The sequence below is a fragment of the Cylas formicarius genome, unplaced genomic scaffold (assembly GCF_029955315.1).
Source record: "Cylas formicarius isolate icCylForm1 unplaced genomic scaffold, icCylForm1.1 PGA_scaffold_1__22_contigs__length_36826433, whole genome shotgun sequence".
NCBI classification, from domain to species: Eukaryota; Metazoa; Arthropoda; class Insecta; order Coleoptera; family Brentidae; genus Cylas; species Cylas formicarius.
In genome coordinates, this window is record NW_026844264.1 from 31,935,854 (window position 1) to 31,952,976 (window position 17,123).

Genomic DNA, 17,123 nt, shown 5'->3' on the forward strand with positions numbered 1-17,123 from the left:
TTGCGCATATGTGTATTTAATCATTTGAAGTTGTTCAACATCGTAAAATCTATATCATTATAAAACGAAAATATGAAAATGGAGTAAGGTAAGTTTAATCTATATTGAATAAGTTAAAAATTGTAGTTGGATTTTAAGTTATAGTTTGTATGCCTGTCTCATCATCAAATCGAAGTAACAGTCGTTGTCTATCGACGCGCTAACTCCCGTGTAGTAATTAATAAACTCTTCTTTTGTGACCTAAAATCAAAGATTGGAACTTATACGTGAAGGCTCAGAGCATCGTGACAGCAGTTTTAAATATTAATACCCGTATCCACCAATGTAAATGATCAGCTGTCATCAATTATTATTTAACAAGTAGTTAAGCAGCTATATTTATTCCCAACGGAATTTTACTCATAAGCGATTAGTTAACTGACGAATTTTGGCCAGTTGAGTTGATTTGTAGTGGTGGCGGTTTGCTTTAAACAAGCAGAAAAACACGAATTGCGATTTGATTAAATGGACGTAATGGAAAATAATTTCTTAGGACACAATGGAAAAGACCAACTTACTTTGAAGAAGTGAAAATTGAAGGCTTCTATTAAAAGAGAAAAAACGTTATTTCCCTGACAAATGTTTGGATTTCATTCGCTCTCTAACTCAGGACCAGGCTATAACTTGTAATTTTTGTGTTTTAACTTTTCACGTTCCAAACATAATACCTATATGTTCTTGACAATTTGCTTGTATGGAAAAAAACAATGTTTTACAGGTCAACCGGGACTAACTGCTTTTTACTTTTTATAAAAATTGTGTTCTTATTTTTTTCGCAAAAACAATAGGGAACAAGTGACACCAAATTTTACTTTTGACATTTTTCATGAGAAATATGTTTCAAAATTACGTAGAAATGCATCATCATTTTTAGATCTGCTACTATACCACAGATGGCGCATAAAAAATTATGCGATCTCGCCAGCTCCACAAAAATAACCATTGATTTTTAAACTCTTTGTTAAAATGTCAGTAAGCGCTAATCAACAGTTTCTTAACAGATGATGGTAGATACGGGCATAAGTATAAGTGTAGGTTATCTGGTAAATTCATCATCTCTGTCTGTGCCACAAACATTTCACAAAATGCACAGGGATCTTTCCATAGTAATTGTTTTGGTTGTTCATATCTTTTGTCAATGATCGTAATAATTTTTACAAATTTTAAAATTATTACAATTTTTCGAAAATTAACCTTTACTTTCAACGTTATTAACAGAAACAGATTGTATTAAAACACACACTTTCTGAACAAACCATTAAACAACCGTGTATGCTGTTTAGTAGCACCACATTTGACATTTGATAGCATTATAGGGTTCCTACTAAATCTTTAATTTTAAATTTACTGTCCTATACAGGTTTTCCAAATTCGAGAGAAGGGTGTTATCTACCATTGGACCATATAGTTACCTTTCCATCTCTGGTGGCGTCCTGTTCAAAATTGCCTAAAAATTTTTTCATAATGCCCTCTTCTGTTTCTTCTCCGGAAATGTAAAGCGGGTGAGACTTGACATTATACACGTTCTTCATGTCCTCAATGGTTATTTCGCCGTCGCCAGTTTTATCCATTTTATTGAACGCTTCGTTGATAACCTTGAGTCTACTTTCAGATAAAGGTGGCTGAAACATTATTTCGTTGCCGCAATCGTACAGCACGGTCGCAAATTAATTTTTTACCCGAACGTGGACCAAAAATTCATCCAAATTTACACTTCCATTTTTGTCAGTGTCGAACTGCTCGAACATTTCGTCCAGTTCTTGATCCGTGATTTCCAATCCGATTTCTCTTAATCCCCTTTCGAATTCCTCCTTATTTAGCTTTTTGTTGCCGTCCTCATCCATAATTCGAAATAATCTTCCTTAAAATTATACATTTATTTAGGGGACAAGAATTTTATATCTCGGTAAATGTTGGTCATAGTTGTACAGAAATAATCAGCATCGAAAAAAAATAATTGAAATTATAATAATAAATGTTATTAAAAAAAAAAGTACGTACGTAAGTACGTATTATATATATACTTCTAAATACAGTTATAATAAGACCAAAAATATTGTGCATTTATTGCTTTGACGTATTTTCGAATAAGTAGAAGCGTTTACTTTAACATCAGGTGATAGGTATCGTTCTTAAGTGTTTAATCTAAATTGCAATATGTTCGTATATATTACGGAGGTATTTGATTGTGATTACATCGTGATCAGCAGGAATTTTTTGAAAAAAATTAATTAATAAAATGATATTAATACATTTTAAATGGCTACGAGAGAGAAAGTAATTTTAAACAGAAACTAGAAACGATAAAAGAAAGATAGCAGTGAAGAAAATGGAGAACAAGTAAAAATGGTTCTTCATCTAATTGTGCAGACTAAATACATTGCTTACCAAGACCTAAGATCCCATGCGCACCTCTGGAAAGGCACAAAAGCCTAAGCCTCTGAACAGGATCTACCGAATTTCCCGTAGCCTGTAGTTCTCGTAAGCTTTTAGCAACCATTTCCGCTTCTTGTCGCGACGTCGCGCTCTGAGGACGTAACGGCATTCTGTGACGAACCAATTACAAATTAGACTGCAAATACATTCAAACGCACTACACGCAACGTTTTAAATTTAGTAGGGAAATAAGGCACATTTTTATGTACCGAGTAAGTATAGCAAAAACTGGAGCGTTTCTAAAAAAATATTGCCCGTTCCCACACTAAAGAGTGCGAAACAAAGAGAAATCTAAAAAATACAGAAAGAGTAGTTTTTGTTACGCATTAGTTGTCCTTTTTTATTAGAATATCTTTCATATAGCAACAATAAAAAATGCTTAACCGTTCCTATAAAGGATGTTGCTTAATACTGTGTCAATACTGAAGAGGATAATTCTACAGCTCGTTTTAGAAAAAAAATCTTCTTGTAGACGTATGTCCTAAAGTTTTGATGTACAACATACGCGTTCGTATAATTAACCATATTGATGGTAAGTATGAGACCCACAATACCAACTATATGTATGTTATGCATGTTTTATGTCGGTCTCGCTCTAAATAATTGCTTGTACATATAAGCTATCATCGTTCGAGATGGCAATACATATTTTTGAATAATAAACCATTTGCTCCACAGACCTCATTAAAGGATTATTTTATAATTGACCAAATAAAAAATTAAGTTACTAATATGTAAATTATAATTTATTGGTATCTTCAAAAATTGTTAGTCACTGTTTCGAAATGTATAACACTTTTAATCCAATTATGTGCATCTGACAAGAAAAACGAAAGAGGTGATTTTTATGCAGAAATGACTGGACCAGACTATTCACCAAAAAAATATTAGTGGCGTATTTTCTTTTCTTGCGCAATACAAATCGTGGAAGAACTCCACTGGTAGAAATAAGGAAGGTTTTGTGTACCTTGATGCACAAAATCCATTATCAAAATCTCATCCGAATTTCTAAAAATTTAAGACCATTAGGAAATATGTTCATAACAAAATGTTTTCTTAAAATGCATAAAAGAAAAAGAAGAAAGGAAAACTGTATTCCATTGCATACTTCAAAATAAATAAGAACTAAAAGTTGAGATTTTCACGAAATTATATTTTCGTGAAAATCTGAACTTTTAATTCTTATTTATTTTGATAAATGGATTTTCATCAAGTAAAAGCCACCTCAGTTCAATTATTGCATACTTTTTTTTACTATCGTATTAAATTTAACATATTCACAATAAAACAATGAAACGTTAATTTAAGAACTCTAAGTACTTGGGACGAAAGATTTTTTTGAACTTGTCACTGTCAGATCATACTTATAATCACTTACCTATATAAAATGGGGATAGTTTGTAACTTAGTTTGCTTCTTAACGACAGTAAAAGCAAACTATAATAAACAAGCCAACTTTCGGAAGATCTTTTTATGTTTGTTTCGCACAGCTTAACACGAACAATAACTGTGATAATTTCGAAGGTAGGTCGATGACTAACCGGTAAATTTTTCAACCAAGGCAATTTTGCTGCTCCGATCCACTTTACCAGAGCGTGTAAACATTTTTATTGAGGATGGTTTGTTGCCGCAGAAATTGTCATCGTACACATTCGAATAAATCGATAGTTACGCTTTTATACGATATTAATACGAAACGTAGATAAGCCAAACAACAAACTAACGCAACCCATGTTTAATAAACGATCCTTTTCATACTATTTAAAGAAAAAGTACATTATTTAAATTTATTGGTGTCTTTACACTTCCGACTGTTTTTTAATTTGTCTATAGAGTGTATTTTTTGATTTGAAATTGATAAGCTTTCTCCGGCTCAATCTCCTTTAGAAATGCAAGTTTTTGTTTAATAATATCCAATTTGTATTTGTTATCAAAACTTAGTCGCCGTATTTATATTAGGTAGAAAACTTCCTAGATCAAATCATTGATTAGTCGAAGTTTCGAACATTAGACTATCTTCAGGGCAGGCTGTAAAATATAATAAACTGCGAATTAATTATATTTTTTTATTTATTTTAATTATTCAATTAAAAGTATAAAGTTTATTGGGCCACCTCTATTTTTTTTGTTAAAAAACACTGTACTCCCTAGGATGGGTAAATAAAACGATTTTTTTGTGCAACTGACAAAAAACTGAGTTTAGTCTCATATATAATTAATCGTATCTTATCACCAATGTGGTATTCAAATGATGAACTATCCCTTTTATCTCTACTTGATACTGTTCCACTCGGATAAAAAAGAAAGTTTCAATTTCAATACTTGTTGCAATCTGTCAAAGAACATCGAGAACTATTTCCTCACTAATAAAAATCGATTTGTATAACTAAATCTTTAAAAAATATATGTTTTTTTATTAATAGTATTAAAAATTCATATAGTTGAACATAATTCTTTTTCAATTAATGCATTTACTGATATTTTTTGAATAAAGGACTTGATTTTCTGAATTATATAATAAATAATTGCAAAATTTACTTATTCCATAAATAAATTGAGAATATTTATTAAAAACTATGAATAATAATAATAATTGAAAACATTTCACGATAATTATTTTTCAGTCCATTATTTTTCTTTAAAATCTTCGATCTCGATGGTTCGATTTTTCGAAAAAGTATAAGAGACCATTTTTGTATTTTGTAATTAGCTCAATAATCTATTGGGGTAAGATATGGTTATTTATATATGCGACTAAAAACTGTAATAAGGATGATAATTACTCATACGTGGTAAGTACTTTCTAGAGGTAACTAGCAACTAGTTTTTGTGTGTCAGATCCTAAAAAAATAATCGTTTTTTTTTACCCAACCTAGTCCTCGCATAATTCAATTACTTCTAGGTATTCCTGATATTAATTATTGAGCTAGTACCTATATGAAGATTTTTTTTGAATTTTTTTTTAACAAAAAATTGTTATGAAGACGATTATTACTATGTACTGTTTGGGTAAAATTTCAACCACTGTTGATATTTATCAATATGATCAGCAGTAAGAGCCGTTTTGGAATTATTTTCAGTCACGCCTGAACGTCTAATACGACTCGAATGTTCCATTATCCTATTTTTATTTATGTCGATGTTCCAATTGTTTGTCGGAGTTCTATCGATTTATTCGGCAGGAAGTGGTTCGATTAAAACTTTTAGCGCGACATATATAATGTGATTTTAGGTAATTCCTCTGGTTCACGAAAACCTGCATTATTTCCAACTATATTTTCGATTAATTTGCTTATTATTCAGAACTAATATGATGTTCTACGTTGTATATGTTATCTTTTGCCAACTAACCAGAGAATATTAATCTAACATTACTTTAAAACAATATACATATGAACATACCTGCTAGAAGCTTGTAAATACCAATGGCCGACACTCGCCTGGACAAATTTAATTAATTAACTATTTAATTAATTAATATTACGAATGTCTCTATTGCGTTCGACACGCGAATTAGTTGTAAAATGGTTATCTACGCGCGATAGGTGATGTCGTGCAAAATATGCAACGGAATTGGGGTGGCCAAAAAATAAACGAACCATTTACCTCCAGCGGCAATATTGAAGAGGCAATTCGTTCAAGATCACTTGTGATATTGATGAACTTTGTTGCCTGGCAATAACATAAGTTTCCGTTTACAACAAACCGGAAACTGCTGTCTGTAAAATAAGCATTAAAACGAAATAAAATAATTGGTTTCGGGTTTGTTGTTTGAAATTGCGCGCTCAACATTTGGAAAAATGGAATAGGTAGATTAGTAAGTAACTGGAAAAGTTGAATATTATTAAAATGAATGTATGTAGTTAATAAAATTAAGTAAACTTTTAAGAATTATCAGAACTGTTGGGGAATAGTAATATATTTCAGTGTGTCAAGAGCGAGTGTATAGGAATATGATTTTTCATTGATTCGCATCAAAACTAAGGCATATATTTATAATTTGCACAAAACATTGACAACGTAATATCCGTGCTATGTTGTAAACAAACGCGCCTGAACTTAATGAATCCAAGAAATCTAGTATGACCTAACAAACCATAAAATTTAAGTCTATGGTCACAGGAAAGTAGACTGTGCTATTTTTCTGTGTCCAGTTTATTGCTTGTCGACGGATCAAAGTGTTCGCCGCCTGCATTTACATTAATTGGTGATTAAGTTAAATAAATTAAATAATATTTTTAGCATTTGAAGCCCAGTAGGCACGATGCAATTTCTTCATTCACTTTTTCATTTAGATATTGCAACTACCAAATTGTAGGTGAAAAGTGTCCCACAAAGATATTAATTTTGCATAACTCTATAATTATTTGTGAACTAGTGTTTTGTTTCATTTTTGTATTTCATTTAGGATTTAATTTAATTTATAACTAGGTAAACATATATGTTTTTCCTCTTTAATAGATAATTTAATTCTACAGTCCCTCTCATGTACTACAAGTCTACGACAAATGTCACATATACTGAATGATATTTTTATATCCATGTAAGTATATCCATTAAATTTATGTTATGTGTACATTACATAAAACTGTTATGCGAGTTAGAACCATTCCGGTTTCGATAAGAAGGTAAGGTATTTTTGGAACTGTGAAAAATTTGTATTACGGCCATTTCCTGGCACGAGTATTTATTTATAATTTTCAACCATAACGATATTTTCTTTTCTAATGGTAACCTCAAAGATAGGAAACTACATTATCTGCGTTTCCTTTCGCTTCGCTTAATGCTCAAGATTCTTAGGATTTATAGGAAATTTGCATGGTCATCGGTATTATAACAAAAAAAAATCCATCCAGCTTTTGCCATCTTTAGACGCCGAACACGGCAGGACTGATTTGCAGGATTCCTTTTTTTTTCATACCCGCATGTTTTCTGTCGTAAAAGGTGTATTTTGCCTCCCTCTTATTCATCAACTCCTTAATCTCCAGCTAAAGTGAGCGTTTTTTCAATAATCTTGTTTTTATCTGTGGCGCCAGCTCGCTAAACCCTTAATTATTTAACCTAAGCACAAAGAGCACCCACTATGTGACATCTATCGTGAGGCACTAGAGGTAATTACTTGAGACATGCACTCATAGATGGCGCGCAAGCTTTAGTAGCGCCATGTCTTGTAAGACGCTTCGACTAAATAGATCAGGCAGATAGGAATAGATGGACCAAAGAAAATGGTGGTGCCCTCCTTTACTAAATTCTTCTAAATTGTTTTAAGAAATTATAAAAAAACGCATCCTACTTGGCAAGAATTTATTTTGTATAATGAACAGTTATAAAACTATCTTCAAACTTCTTCAAGCTTAGGGGAGAAACAAAGAAACTCCATGTTGATGTCGTGTGTTTTAGCTTTCCAAAAAGTAAACTCTCTTCACCCTTAAACATAAACATAATATGTATATAAAAGGTTTAATAGAAACTAGATATACAAGGTGACCCAGAGAAAACATATTTTTCAGATACAGATAATTTTTTTTAATTACTTCTAAATGAAGCAATTTTTGAATATATCTATTCTTTGTGGTAACACTTTGCCAACTTCTCTTGAATGCCTGTACTCGGTACTCTTGCTGAATAGCAACTTTCAGTTCCTGTACAGTGCGCTTATTGTTTATAATTGAACTGCCGCAAAATGTCATTTGACGTTTCCCCAAGCACCAATAAAAGTGCGCCAATAAAAAATATAAAATACAAAAACTGAAACTTTTAATTTTGAAAAAATTAACTTGAAAATTTTTAAAAAATGTGAAAAACATGTGTTTCCTCTGTGCAACCTTTTACATACAATTTTAACTTTATTTTTTACGGCTCAAACAAGCGTCATAGTTTATTTTAGAAATTGGTGTAAAGGCAGAATTTAAAGGAGTTAACAAGTTAAAGCAAACAAAAAAGCCCTATTTTTGGTTTGTTAGAGACCCTACCAAAACAAATTGAATTCGCCTTTCGGAATACGGTTGGTTCATTTGAATGGTTTAAGGTTTAAATGCACGACAGAGGCAAACCACGGAAAAGGAATCGAAGTATCGTTATAATTAAAGCAGAACGCAGCTAAATATTATATACTAACTAAAACAAAAAACAGAACATATAGACATAACAAAAATTATAATTCAAATGAATCTGAATCGGTAGTTCAAATTATTCGGATTCAGTGACTATTGCCGCTATGATTTATAGAGTTCCCAATGCGTCCGAACTGGTAAGTCCAAAAACGATAATATTGACAGTATGATGCGGTGACAAAATACACGGATCGTTGTGCCATGGTGGTAAGAAAACAAAAAATCGTAAAAACAGTCTTCGTCGACCAACTCCACTCTCATCACATATCTATAAAAAAAACGAGAGTCGTTCACCTAGAGCGGCGGACCCTGCAGGGATAGAAAAAAAATGACTAACCAAAACTAACACTAAACTGCTTACCACACACTACTGGTCCCCACCCCTTCCACACTTTTCACCAAACGACACCATACCATATTTTATTTCCTTGTTCTTTTTTATTGTTAAAAATTAAAAAAGCACAGCATTTTTGTTTTCTGGTTTAAGGATCGAGTTCTGAAAAAAATTGAGACAGCAATGGACGAATGATCCTTGTATAGACGCATTTGATAAAAAGTAGAAAGTATTTGACATGGATATAACCTATCTGGTTTTGGTTGCAGTTTTTAGGTGTTCTTTCAAATTTCGTCAATAGAAAGGGGCTCAGTGATATTTTGCTGTTGTATCTGAAGATGGCTGCACTGTTAATTATTTCCACAATTTTAAGTTTTCTGACAGCCTATTCCGATAATCTAGGTAAATTGGTATGTCGCGTTACTTGTAGTTGTTTTAGTAACTAGTACTATAATTTCCAGATTCTTCACTGGATAAACAAATCGTCGAAACATGAGAAAAACCTATTAAATGAAAAAGTGCAACTAAAAAGGGAACAATGCAACTATAACATGATGGATGATTTTGCAAAATATTCCAAAGTTCAAAGAAAAATAAATAAAATCGAAGAGGAACTTGAACATATTGAAAACAAGAAAATAGGATTTGTTCTGAGCACTTTTTGTATCTACAGTGTCAAATGTTTGTGTACGATGTGTATTCTGGCTCTTACAGTGTATTTTAAAGGAAGTTATGTGTTTAAGCTTGATGATAGCATTGACCTCACCCCATTTAATTATTTAATTTCATATCCTAATGAAAAAAATTTCGTATCGATTCATTTCTGGATTATGTGTTGCAATGTGGTAGCGAGTTTAATAAAACATTCAAGTTATTGTTGAATAGCCCTTTCGTTCGGTTAATTACCGCCCCCCCCCCACCTAAAGAGGATGAGTTGAACATAACCTAATAATTTTCCATCTGAACTTTCACTTTTTCCATCGGGAACAGCGTGGCACGTCGATGAAATTATATACGACATTAAGTCATCTAGTTGACATTAAACTCTTTACGCATAGTACTCTGCGTATAAACTGCTTTTCTGCTGCATATTATTCTCAAAAACCCTTGTGGGGCAAAAACAAACCTCATAGAAAAGTCAAATTAAATTTGTATTTCGACAGTATGGCAGACCCAGCTGCTGAAAAACTTTTAGCTCCATTAAGGGCCAGTGTTAAGGCACAAGTAAGCAAAAAACTGTGCAACACATATTAAACTAATCTTGATTTTTTGCTAGGGTGATTTTGTTCGGAAACTTAAATCAGAAGGGGCACCCGCACTGGACATAAAAGCTGCAGTTGCAGAATTATTGTCGCGAAAAAAGCTTCTTGAGGAGACAGAATTAAAACTCGCACCTAATGCTACATTTGATCGAGCCAGAATGGAAGATTTATTAAAGAGGCGCTTCTTTTATGATCAATCATTTGCCATATATGGGGGCATAACGGGCCAGTTCGATTTCGGGCCGATGGGATGTGCATTCAAAGCCAACTTATTACATGCATGGAGACAGTTTTTTGTTTTGGAAGAACAGATGTTGGAAGTGGACTGTTCAATATTGACCCCAGAACCTGTTTTGAAGTTAAAGGTTACAGATTAGTTATTGTTTTGAGTTTAATTATATTAATTTTAGAGCATCAGGTCATGTTGATAGATTTGCAGATTTGATGGTAAAGGATGTTAAGACTGGTGAATGCTTTCGGTTGGATCATTTGATTAAGGCTCATTTGGAAAAAATTGCTGCTGATAAGAAGACATCTGAGGCAACCAAGGCAGAATGTCAAGATATTTGTATAAAGGTTTTTTTTATAAATGAATTTATTATATTGTAATATATATACTTTTTTAATTTCAGTTGGATGGTATGACAAAAGTAGAAATGGCTCACATTATGAAAAAATTTGACATGAAAAGCCCTCTGAATGGAAATGATTTAACAGAACCAATTGAATTTAATTTAATGTTTGGAACTCAAATTGGACCATCAGGCTTGGTAAAAGGGTAATTAGACACTTGCTGTACTAGGTATTTTCGTTCTATGTATTATTTTCCCTTAGATTTCTACGACCGGAGACTGCTCAAGGAATCTTTGTCAACTTCAAACGGTTGTTAGAATTTAATCAAGGAAAATTACCATTTGCAGCAGCCCAAATAGGGAATGCTTTTCGTAATGAAATATCACCTAGATCGGGACTTATTCGCGTAAGAGAGTTCACAATGGCTGAAATTGAACACTTTTGTGATCCAAATGATAAGGCTCATCCCAAATTTGAAAACGTAAAAAATTCGGAATTGTTATTGTATTCCGCGTGTAGCCAAATGGATGGGAAACCTGCGGAAAAAATAAGCATTGGTAAAGCTGTGTCCACGGTTAGGGTATTAAACTGTAAATTTAGCTTAAATTAAATAAATTAGTTATTTTTCAGGACCTTGTAGCTAATGAGACCCTGGGTTATTTCATGGCAAGAATACAGCAGTTTCTGGTGAGATGTGGAGTTGATCCTGCTCGATTAAGGTTCCGTCAGCATATGTCCAACGAAATGGCTCACTATGCTTGTGATTGTTGGGACGCAGAATGCTTGACTAGTTATGTAAGTCAACAATTGAAGAAATATTCAATGGACTAAACTCCGTTGCATATCCCAGATATTTGTTTTTGAAGGGTTGGGTGGAATGTGTGGGTTGTGCGGATCGATCCGCTTTCGATCTAACTCAGCATACCCAGGCGACTGGCGTTAGATTGGCTGCTGAAAAGAAGCTCTCAGAACCCATAGTGAAAGATGTGGTTGAGGCAGTGCCCAACAGAGCAGTGATGGGAAAGATTTTTAAACGGGATATGAAAATTATTACTGAGGCATTGCAAATGTTGAATATCAATGAAATTGAAACTTTGGAGAATGATCTGCAATCGAAGGGGTAAGGCCACTGCTTTTTATTGTGAATCGTCAGAAGAAGAATTAATAAGATACTTTAGTCACATGCTTTATTTTTGTTCTCTTCAATCAAATGTCAAATAATCAAATGGTTGAAGAAAATCTACAAGTGATCTGGGTGATAGCCGATTATAACAATAGTTGTGTCACTTGGAAGGCACCTCCATTTTGAAACTATGACATTCTAAAATTACGTCAAAATTGACATCATTAGTGAGAGTGCCTTATAAATATTGTTTGAAAACTTAAATTATTTCTTTCTTATTATTATTTTATTTAATTACAAGTTTTTACTAACAAGATATATGATTTTTAAATATCCAAATGAACAGAAAACTAATTACATTGTAGGTTACTTGACTAAGCAAGACTTCCTGTTTCAGAGAATATCCTCTTAGAATAGGTGACCAACAGTTTCTCTTAACAAGGGATCATGTTGCGGTGAAAAGATATAAAGCAACTGAATTTGTAGAAGAAATCATTCCGAGCGTAATTGAACCATCTTTTGGTTAGTTTCACCTAGTTGAATAATTAAACCAATTATCCAATTCTGATTTATAGGTATCGGTCGTATAATGTACTCAATTTTTGAGCACAACTTCAAACAAAGAGAGAATGATGAGCAAAGGACTTACCTTTCGTTACCTGCCATCATCGCGCCATTAAAATGTAGTGTTTTACCGTTGAGTTCTAACCCCGAGTTTGTACCTTTCATTAAGTCCTTGTGTAAGAGTTTAATTAAAAAAAAAAGCTCAATGAGTAAAATTCGCATTGTAGCTGCAGAATTGACCAAAGTAGATGTGTCCCATAAAGTGGACGATAGTTCCGGATCCATAGGTCGAAGATACGCGAGAACTGATGAAATTGCGATCCCATATGGCATTACCATCGATTTTGATACTTTGAAGGAGCCCCACAGTGTTACCCTAAGAGAAAGAGATTCCATGGTGCAAGTTAGACTGCCTGTAGGTAATCATTGTTTTGTGGTGCTCTCTCTACGGTTAGATTTCTTTTTGTAGCTGCAAGACGTCGCCAAGGTGGTGCATAATTTGTCCTACAATAAGGAAGTCTGGAGTGATATTGAAAGTAGATATCCAAAATTTGAACAGCAAGAAAACACGGCATGAGTTTAAGTTTGCCTTTATTTTAAGATCAGACTTTTTAGGCCGGCATTTTACTTTTATAGTTACTAAATTAAATTATTTACACAAATATGAATGGAATTTGTTTAATACAATGTATTTTAATTTTCCTGCTATAGGTGGTATCGCATTGTATTAGCATATTTTACATGTGACCCTTGACCACACTTTTCCTGTGAGCGAGGCATATTCAAATTGGGTTAGATTCCTGGTTTTTTAAATTTTGTATCTAGAAGGCCGCGATTGGCACAGAAATGATGTGTCGAAAAAAAAAAGTTTCTATCCATTCTCGGTTCTCGCCTTTTGGTTTTCCCGGAATAGCTTTGTAAACCTTTGCGATTTACCTCCTTTTTTTCGCAATTTTCTATTGTTTTTTGGACATTGCTATGAAACACGTGTCCGAAATTTGAAGCAATCGACTTCATATTCACCACATATATACGCAGCTTAGCCCCGTGACTAGGGATATTCCGATACTAGTAAATACGAGTAGATACTCGATACCAAGTATTTATAGCATCGAATCAATCTTGCGATATTTACTCAGTATCGAAACAAAAGTACTTGGTATCAAATCGAATCAGCCTCACCATTATAAAAAAAAACCGATCGCATCAGACAAACATAATCTCTATCTGATCTGTGGTGACGCGTTGTCTCGCGCCAGCCAAGTCGAACTCGTCCGACTTCACTCGACCGAGCCCGAGTCAAACGCGAGAAAGACGTCCGCCCTTCATTTTTTTTCATTGTCAACCAACATAAATTTTCAAACATACAAGAGATTGCTTACGAATAATTTTATTTATTGTAATCATCGGCTTATTACGCCAATGTTATCGTGGAGTTTTTTGTTTTAAAGTACGTGTTTACCGGGACGCAAACGTTTATAATAAAAGTTTTCTTTTCCTTCTTAATTTTGTTTTAATTATTGTATTTCAACGTTCGTTGTTAGTTTCCTTAAAATAAATAAAAAAATAATAAAGTGATAAATGTATCGATATGAGTAAGTACCGATACTTTGGGAGTATTTATTTGAGTAGGTATCGATACTTTAATGCTATCGGAACATCCCTACCCGTGACAGAACCTATTGAAAATGACGAGGACTGGGGGTCGGCAAAAATGTATAAAAATTGCGTTCGCAAGGGTGTACAAAAAAGATCATTTTTGGAAAAACCGTTTACGAAACTGAAAAAATTCTTGAACAAAAGACGCAGAAGATTTGGCCCGTTTTGCGCTGTAAATAAAAAAAAATGAAAATTGGGTTCCCCTTTTATTAAAAAAAAAATACTATAACTGCAAGACGATGTTTCAGATGTCAGTTTCTTTTACATTACGATATAGTCCGTATAGACACCTAAAACTTTTGTATTTAAGGATTTCATTTATTATAAGGCGTGTTCCCGAGATTCCGTGCTAGATAAGAAATGTGTTAAGTGTCCTAAATGTGCATCTTCAAATTTAGCAGAGAACTTAAAAAGTAGAAATGGAGTGGTTATTTTGGAACGCGGGAGATCCGAGGCTATAACTTTTGTATTATGCATTTTTTTCAATTATATACAGACTGTTGACAAAAATCTAAAATATCTTGAAAATTGTTCTTTGCAGGAGTAAATTATTGATCGTTAATCAAAAATCGTAAAAAATATGGCTAATCGATTCAGACAGTGTGATATGCCCCATGAAGAGCAACAATTTTTATATTTACGGTTTTCGTCTTTCGTGTTCATAGTCGTACTGCTCGATATATCTGAAAAAATCCATAAGAAAATCGCTATTCCTTGGGCTCAGTCTAGACGCGATGACGTCATTGACTATTACAGCTTACTGATTTGCATTTTTTGTGGGTAAAGTATTATCCATAAATGAAAAACTACAAACAATGGGATAATTTGGTTTAAGCATTATTGTAAATTGTGTCGAGTGAGAGTTTCAGGCATTGTTTATCATACGAGGTTCGCGAGATACTTGGAAAAATATTGTTATATATCAATCATTATTGCTTGTACAATTTTTTTATATTTATCAAAGTTCGGCGATAGGTCAAAGACGCTTTATACGATTTTGCGCAAGTTCCACGGTGGTCTGCTACACGCTACGAACTTTCTCCGCCCAGCAATTTTTTGAAAGAAATTTAATTAATTAAAAAATATGACACTAAATGTATTTAAGAGTCCAATTTAACGCGCCATTTTAACGGGTATTTACAAAATCTGTTACCAATAAATCATTCTTTACAAAACGAGCACATAACTTCATCTAGAATAGAAGTTTGCAGCAAATATCAATGTCATGTCACATTTAATACTTAGAAACTTGACAATAAAATGAAAAATTTCTTTTAAATTTCTTCATCTGATTTTTAAAAGTTAACATGGAATGAATTCAACAAAACTATGTTTAAATTCACACCCCCAAAAATGTCATTTACAAAAGCTACAATGTCATTTTATTATTTTTATTTAAATAACTTAACATAAGTGGAGAAAAAGTATACAAAATCGTACATTATCTTGTTCTATAACAACTATTCTAAGTCGGGAATTGGTTCATCATCCGAATCTCCACCCTCATCGCCATCCAAGTCATCAAAATTTGGCTTCCCGCCGCCTCCATCAAGTCCACCCATCTGTCTCATCATCTCTTCAAAATCGCCACCACCTCCCATACCACCGAGGCCTTCATCTCCCGAATCATCTTCGTCATGCCACTTGTTAAAGTCACATTTCAACCAATGGTACTTCTTTTTGTCTTGTGTGAGGGCGGGCCAGTATGGTTTTTTATTACCGGCTTTGGTCAAAATCATTTCAATGCACCGCTCACGATTGAAACTTTTACTTTTATCAGGATCTATTTCATTGTAGAGGTTGATAGTCACTTCATATTCTTTCTTTTCAAGACCGCCCGTACCATGGAAATAAACTGTGTCTTTCGTAAATCTGAAAACACGAATCTTAAGTGCTTTATAGGTATTTCAAGTTATATTAATATTGAGTTCTGGAAGAGCCAATATTGTATATTTATAATTATTCAGTTTATTATAGTATGAGGATTAAATAGAAACTTACTTAATATCCGGGTCTCTGACGTCCTCCAAATTTATTGTTAAGAATATTACGTTTGCGTTTTGAGCCCACATTACCGGGGGCGGTAATCTATAAGCAAAAAGTTAGGTTAGATTAAACATTTTTTTTTAGATTTAAACCAATACGTCTTCATTATCGGTTATACAGATTTTCTAAAAACGCGCTTCAAAAGGTTCAACTAAAAGCTTGTAAAGATTTACAAAAATTGGAAACTTCTAGAATCGATTGTTAGGGAATCAACATGGCCGAAGAAACATGGAATTTTAAGGAAACCGAAACTACACGAGGAAGTGTGTTGTTTGGCGCAAGAAAACGAGGACATATTATAATACAATCCTTATATCGTTAAATAGAACGTAATACTTACTTTTGATCAGTCATTGCGTCAATTTTTTTTATAAATTGGCGTTTAGCACACACTACCTACTTCTCGCACGTCTTTCGAGTTGCCGGAAAATACGCTGTTGCCTTTTATTGCCTGTTTATTTCTTTACATTCTAATTGTAATTGGCCAACACCGGTGGGACCATTCGGCCAGTTTTGAACATTTTTTATTTTTCTTCTTTTGTTTAAAAAAGATTAAAGATATTAAAAAAAATTATTACCTAACAAAATCGTCTCCGCCCGTTTCCAATAGACTAGCATTTGTTCGAGGCTGACCCCTTACAATAAACACTTGTTTTTGATGGTGCTCGTTTGCTCAAATAACATGAAACGAAATCATCAAATAGGTCGATATAGTATGGAATGCCTTTTTCGGTATAATTTGATAAAAGCGATTGTTTACCAAAAAGTTCGCAAATGAAAGTAATAGGTGCATCAACGGCAACGTCGCCTGCGTCGATCAAGACAGGAACATGGCTGCGTTTGAATTGCGGCGGGAAAAAGTATGTACTGGGTAATACTACAGAATGCTTAAATAGCTTACCAGTTTCTACACGACACTTTTGTCACGAATCGGGTGTCGGAAGTATAAAAAACGTGTTTCATAGTATGTGTAT

The 17,123-nt window shown here is 33.4% G+C and overlaps 4 protein-coding genes across 7 annotated transcripts; 2 read left to right on the forward strand and 2 right to left on the reverse strand.

Annotated features, from left to right (window-relative positions):
- On the reverse strand, positions 1-6,086 carry LOC132696249 (calcyphosin-like protein). 2 transcript variants are annotated; one of them, XM_060660978.1, is made up of 5 exons: positions 5,878-6,086; positions 2,428-2,585; positions 1,719-1,900; positions 1,452-1,661; positions 1-240 (listed from the first exon to the last, which is right to left on the reverse strand). In XM_060660978.1, the coding sequence occupies exons 2-5, from the start codon at positions 2,582-2,584 to the stop codon at positions 139-141; spliced, it is 651 nt and encodes a 216-aa protein (XP_060516961.1). In that variant the 5' UTR covers position 2,585; positions 5,878-6,086; the 3' UTR covers positions 1-138. The 2 variants fall into 2 exon arrangements, with proteins under 2 accessions (XP_060516961.1, XP_060516962.1); XM_060660979.1 differs by lacking the exon at positions 5,878-6,086 and adding an exon at positions 3,854-4,065.
- Positions 6,087-6,196: 110 nt separating this feature from the next.
- Positions 6,197-9,904, forward strand: LOC132696250 (guided entry of tail-anchored proteins factor 1-like). 3 transcript variants are annotated; one of them, XM_060660982.1, is made up of 4 exons: positions 6,197-6,292; positions 6,937-7,018; positions 9,192-9,332; positions 9,384-9,896. In XM_060660982.1, exons 3-4 carry the CDS (start codon positions 9,261-9,263, stop codon positions 9,801-9,803), a joined length of 492 nt encoding a protein of 163 aa, XP_060516965.1. In that variant the 5' UTR covers positions 6,197-6,292; positions 6,937-7,018; positions 9,192-9,260; the 3' UTR covers positions 9,804-9,896. The 3 variants fall into 3 exon arrangements, with proteins under 3 accessions (XP_060516965.1, XP_060516964.1, XP_060516963.1); XM_060660981.1 differs by having other exon boundaries at positions 6,241-7,018; XM_060660980.1 differs by lacking the exons at positions 6,197-6,292; positions 6,937-7,018 and adding an exon at positions 7,039-8,725 and having other exon boundaries at positions 9,384-9,904.
- LOC132696247 (glycine--tRNA ligase) lies at positions 9,853-13,881 on the forward strand. The gene is made up of 11 exons (XM_060660975.1): positions 9,853-10,146; positions 10,199-10,542; positions 10,595-10,760; positions 10,817-10,962; positions 11,019-11,331; positions 11,388-11,552; positions 11,624-11,877; positions 12,278-12,402; positions 12,456-12,620; positions 12,672-12,859; positions 12,914-13,881. Exons 1-11 carry the CDS (start codon positions 9,925-9,927, stop codon positions 13,019-13,021), a joined length of 2,196 nt encoding a protein of 731 aa, XP_060516958.1. The 5' UTR covers positions 9,853-9,924; the 3' UTR covers positions 13,022-13,881.
- Positions 13,882-15,480: 1,599 nt separating this feature from the next.
- Positions 15,481-16,600, reverse strand: LOC132696721 (prostaglandin E synthase 3). Its single transcript, XM_060661712.1, has 3 exons — positions 16,490-16,600; positions 16,105-16,191; positions 15,481-15,975 (listed from the first exon to the last, which is right to left on the reverse strand). The coding sequence occupies exons 1-3, from the start codon at positions 16,501-16,503 to the stop codon at positions 15,564-15,566; spliced, it is 513 nt and encodes a 170-aa protein (XP_060517695.1). The 5' UTR covers positions 16,504-16,600; the 3' UTR covers positions 15,481-15,563.
- Positions 16,601-17,123: the final 523 nt, after the last annotated feature.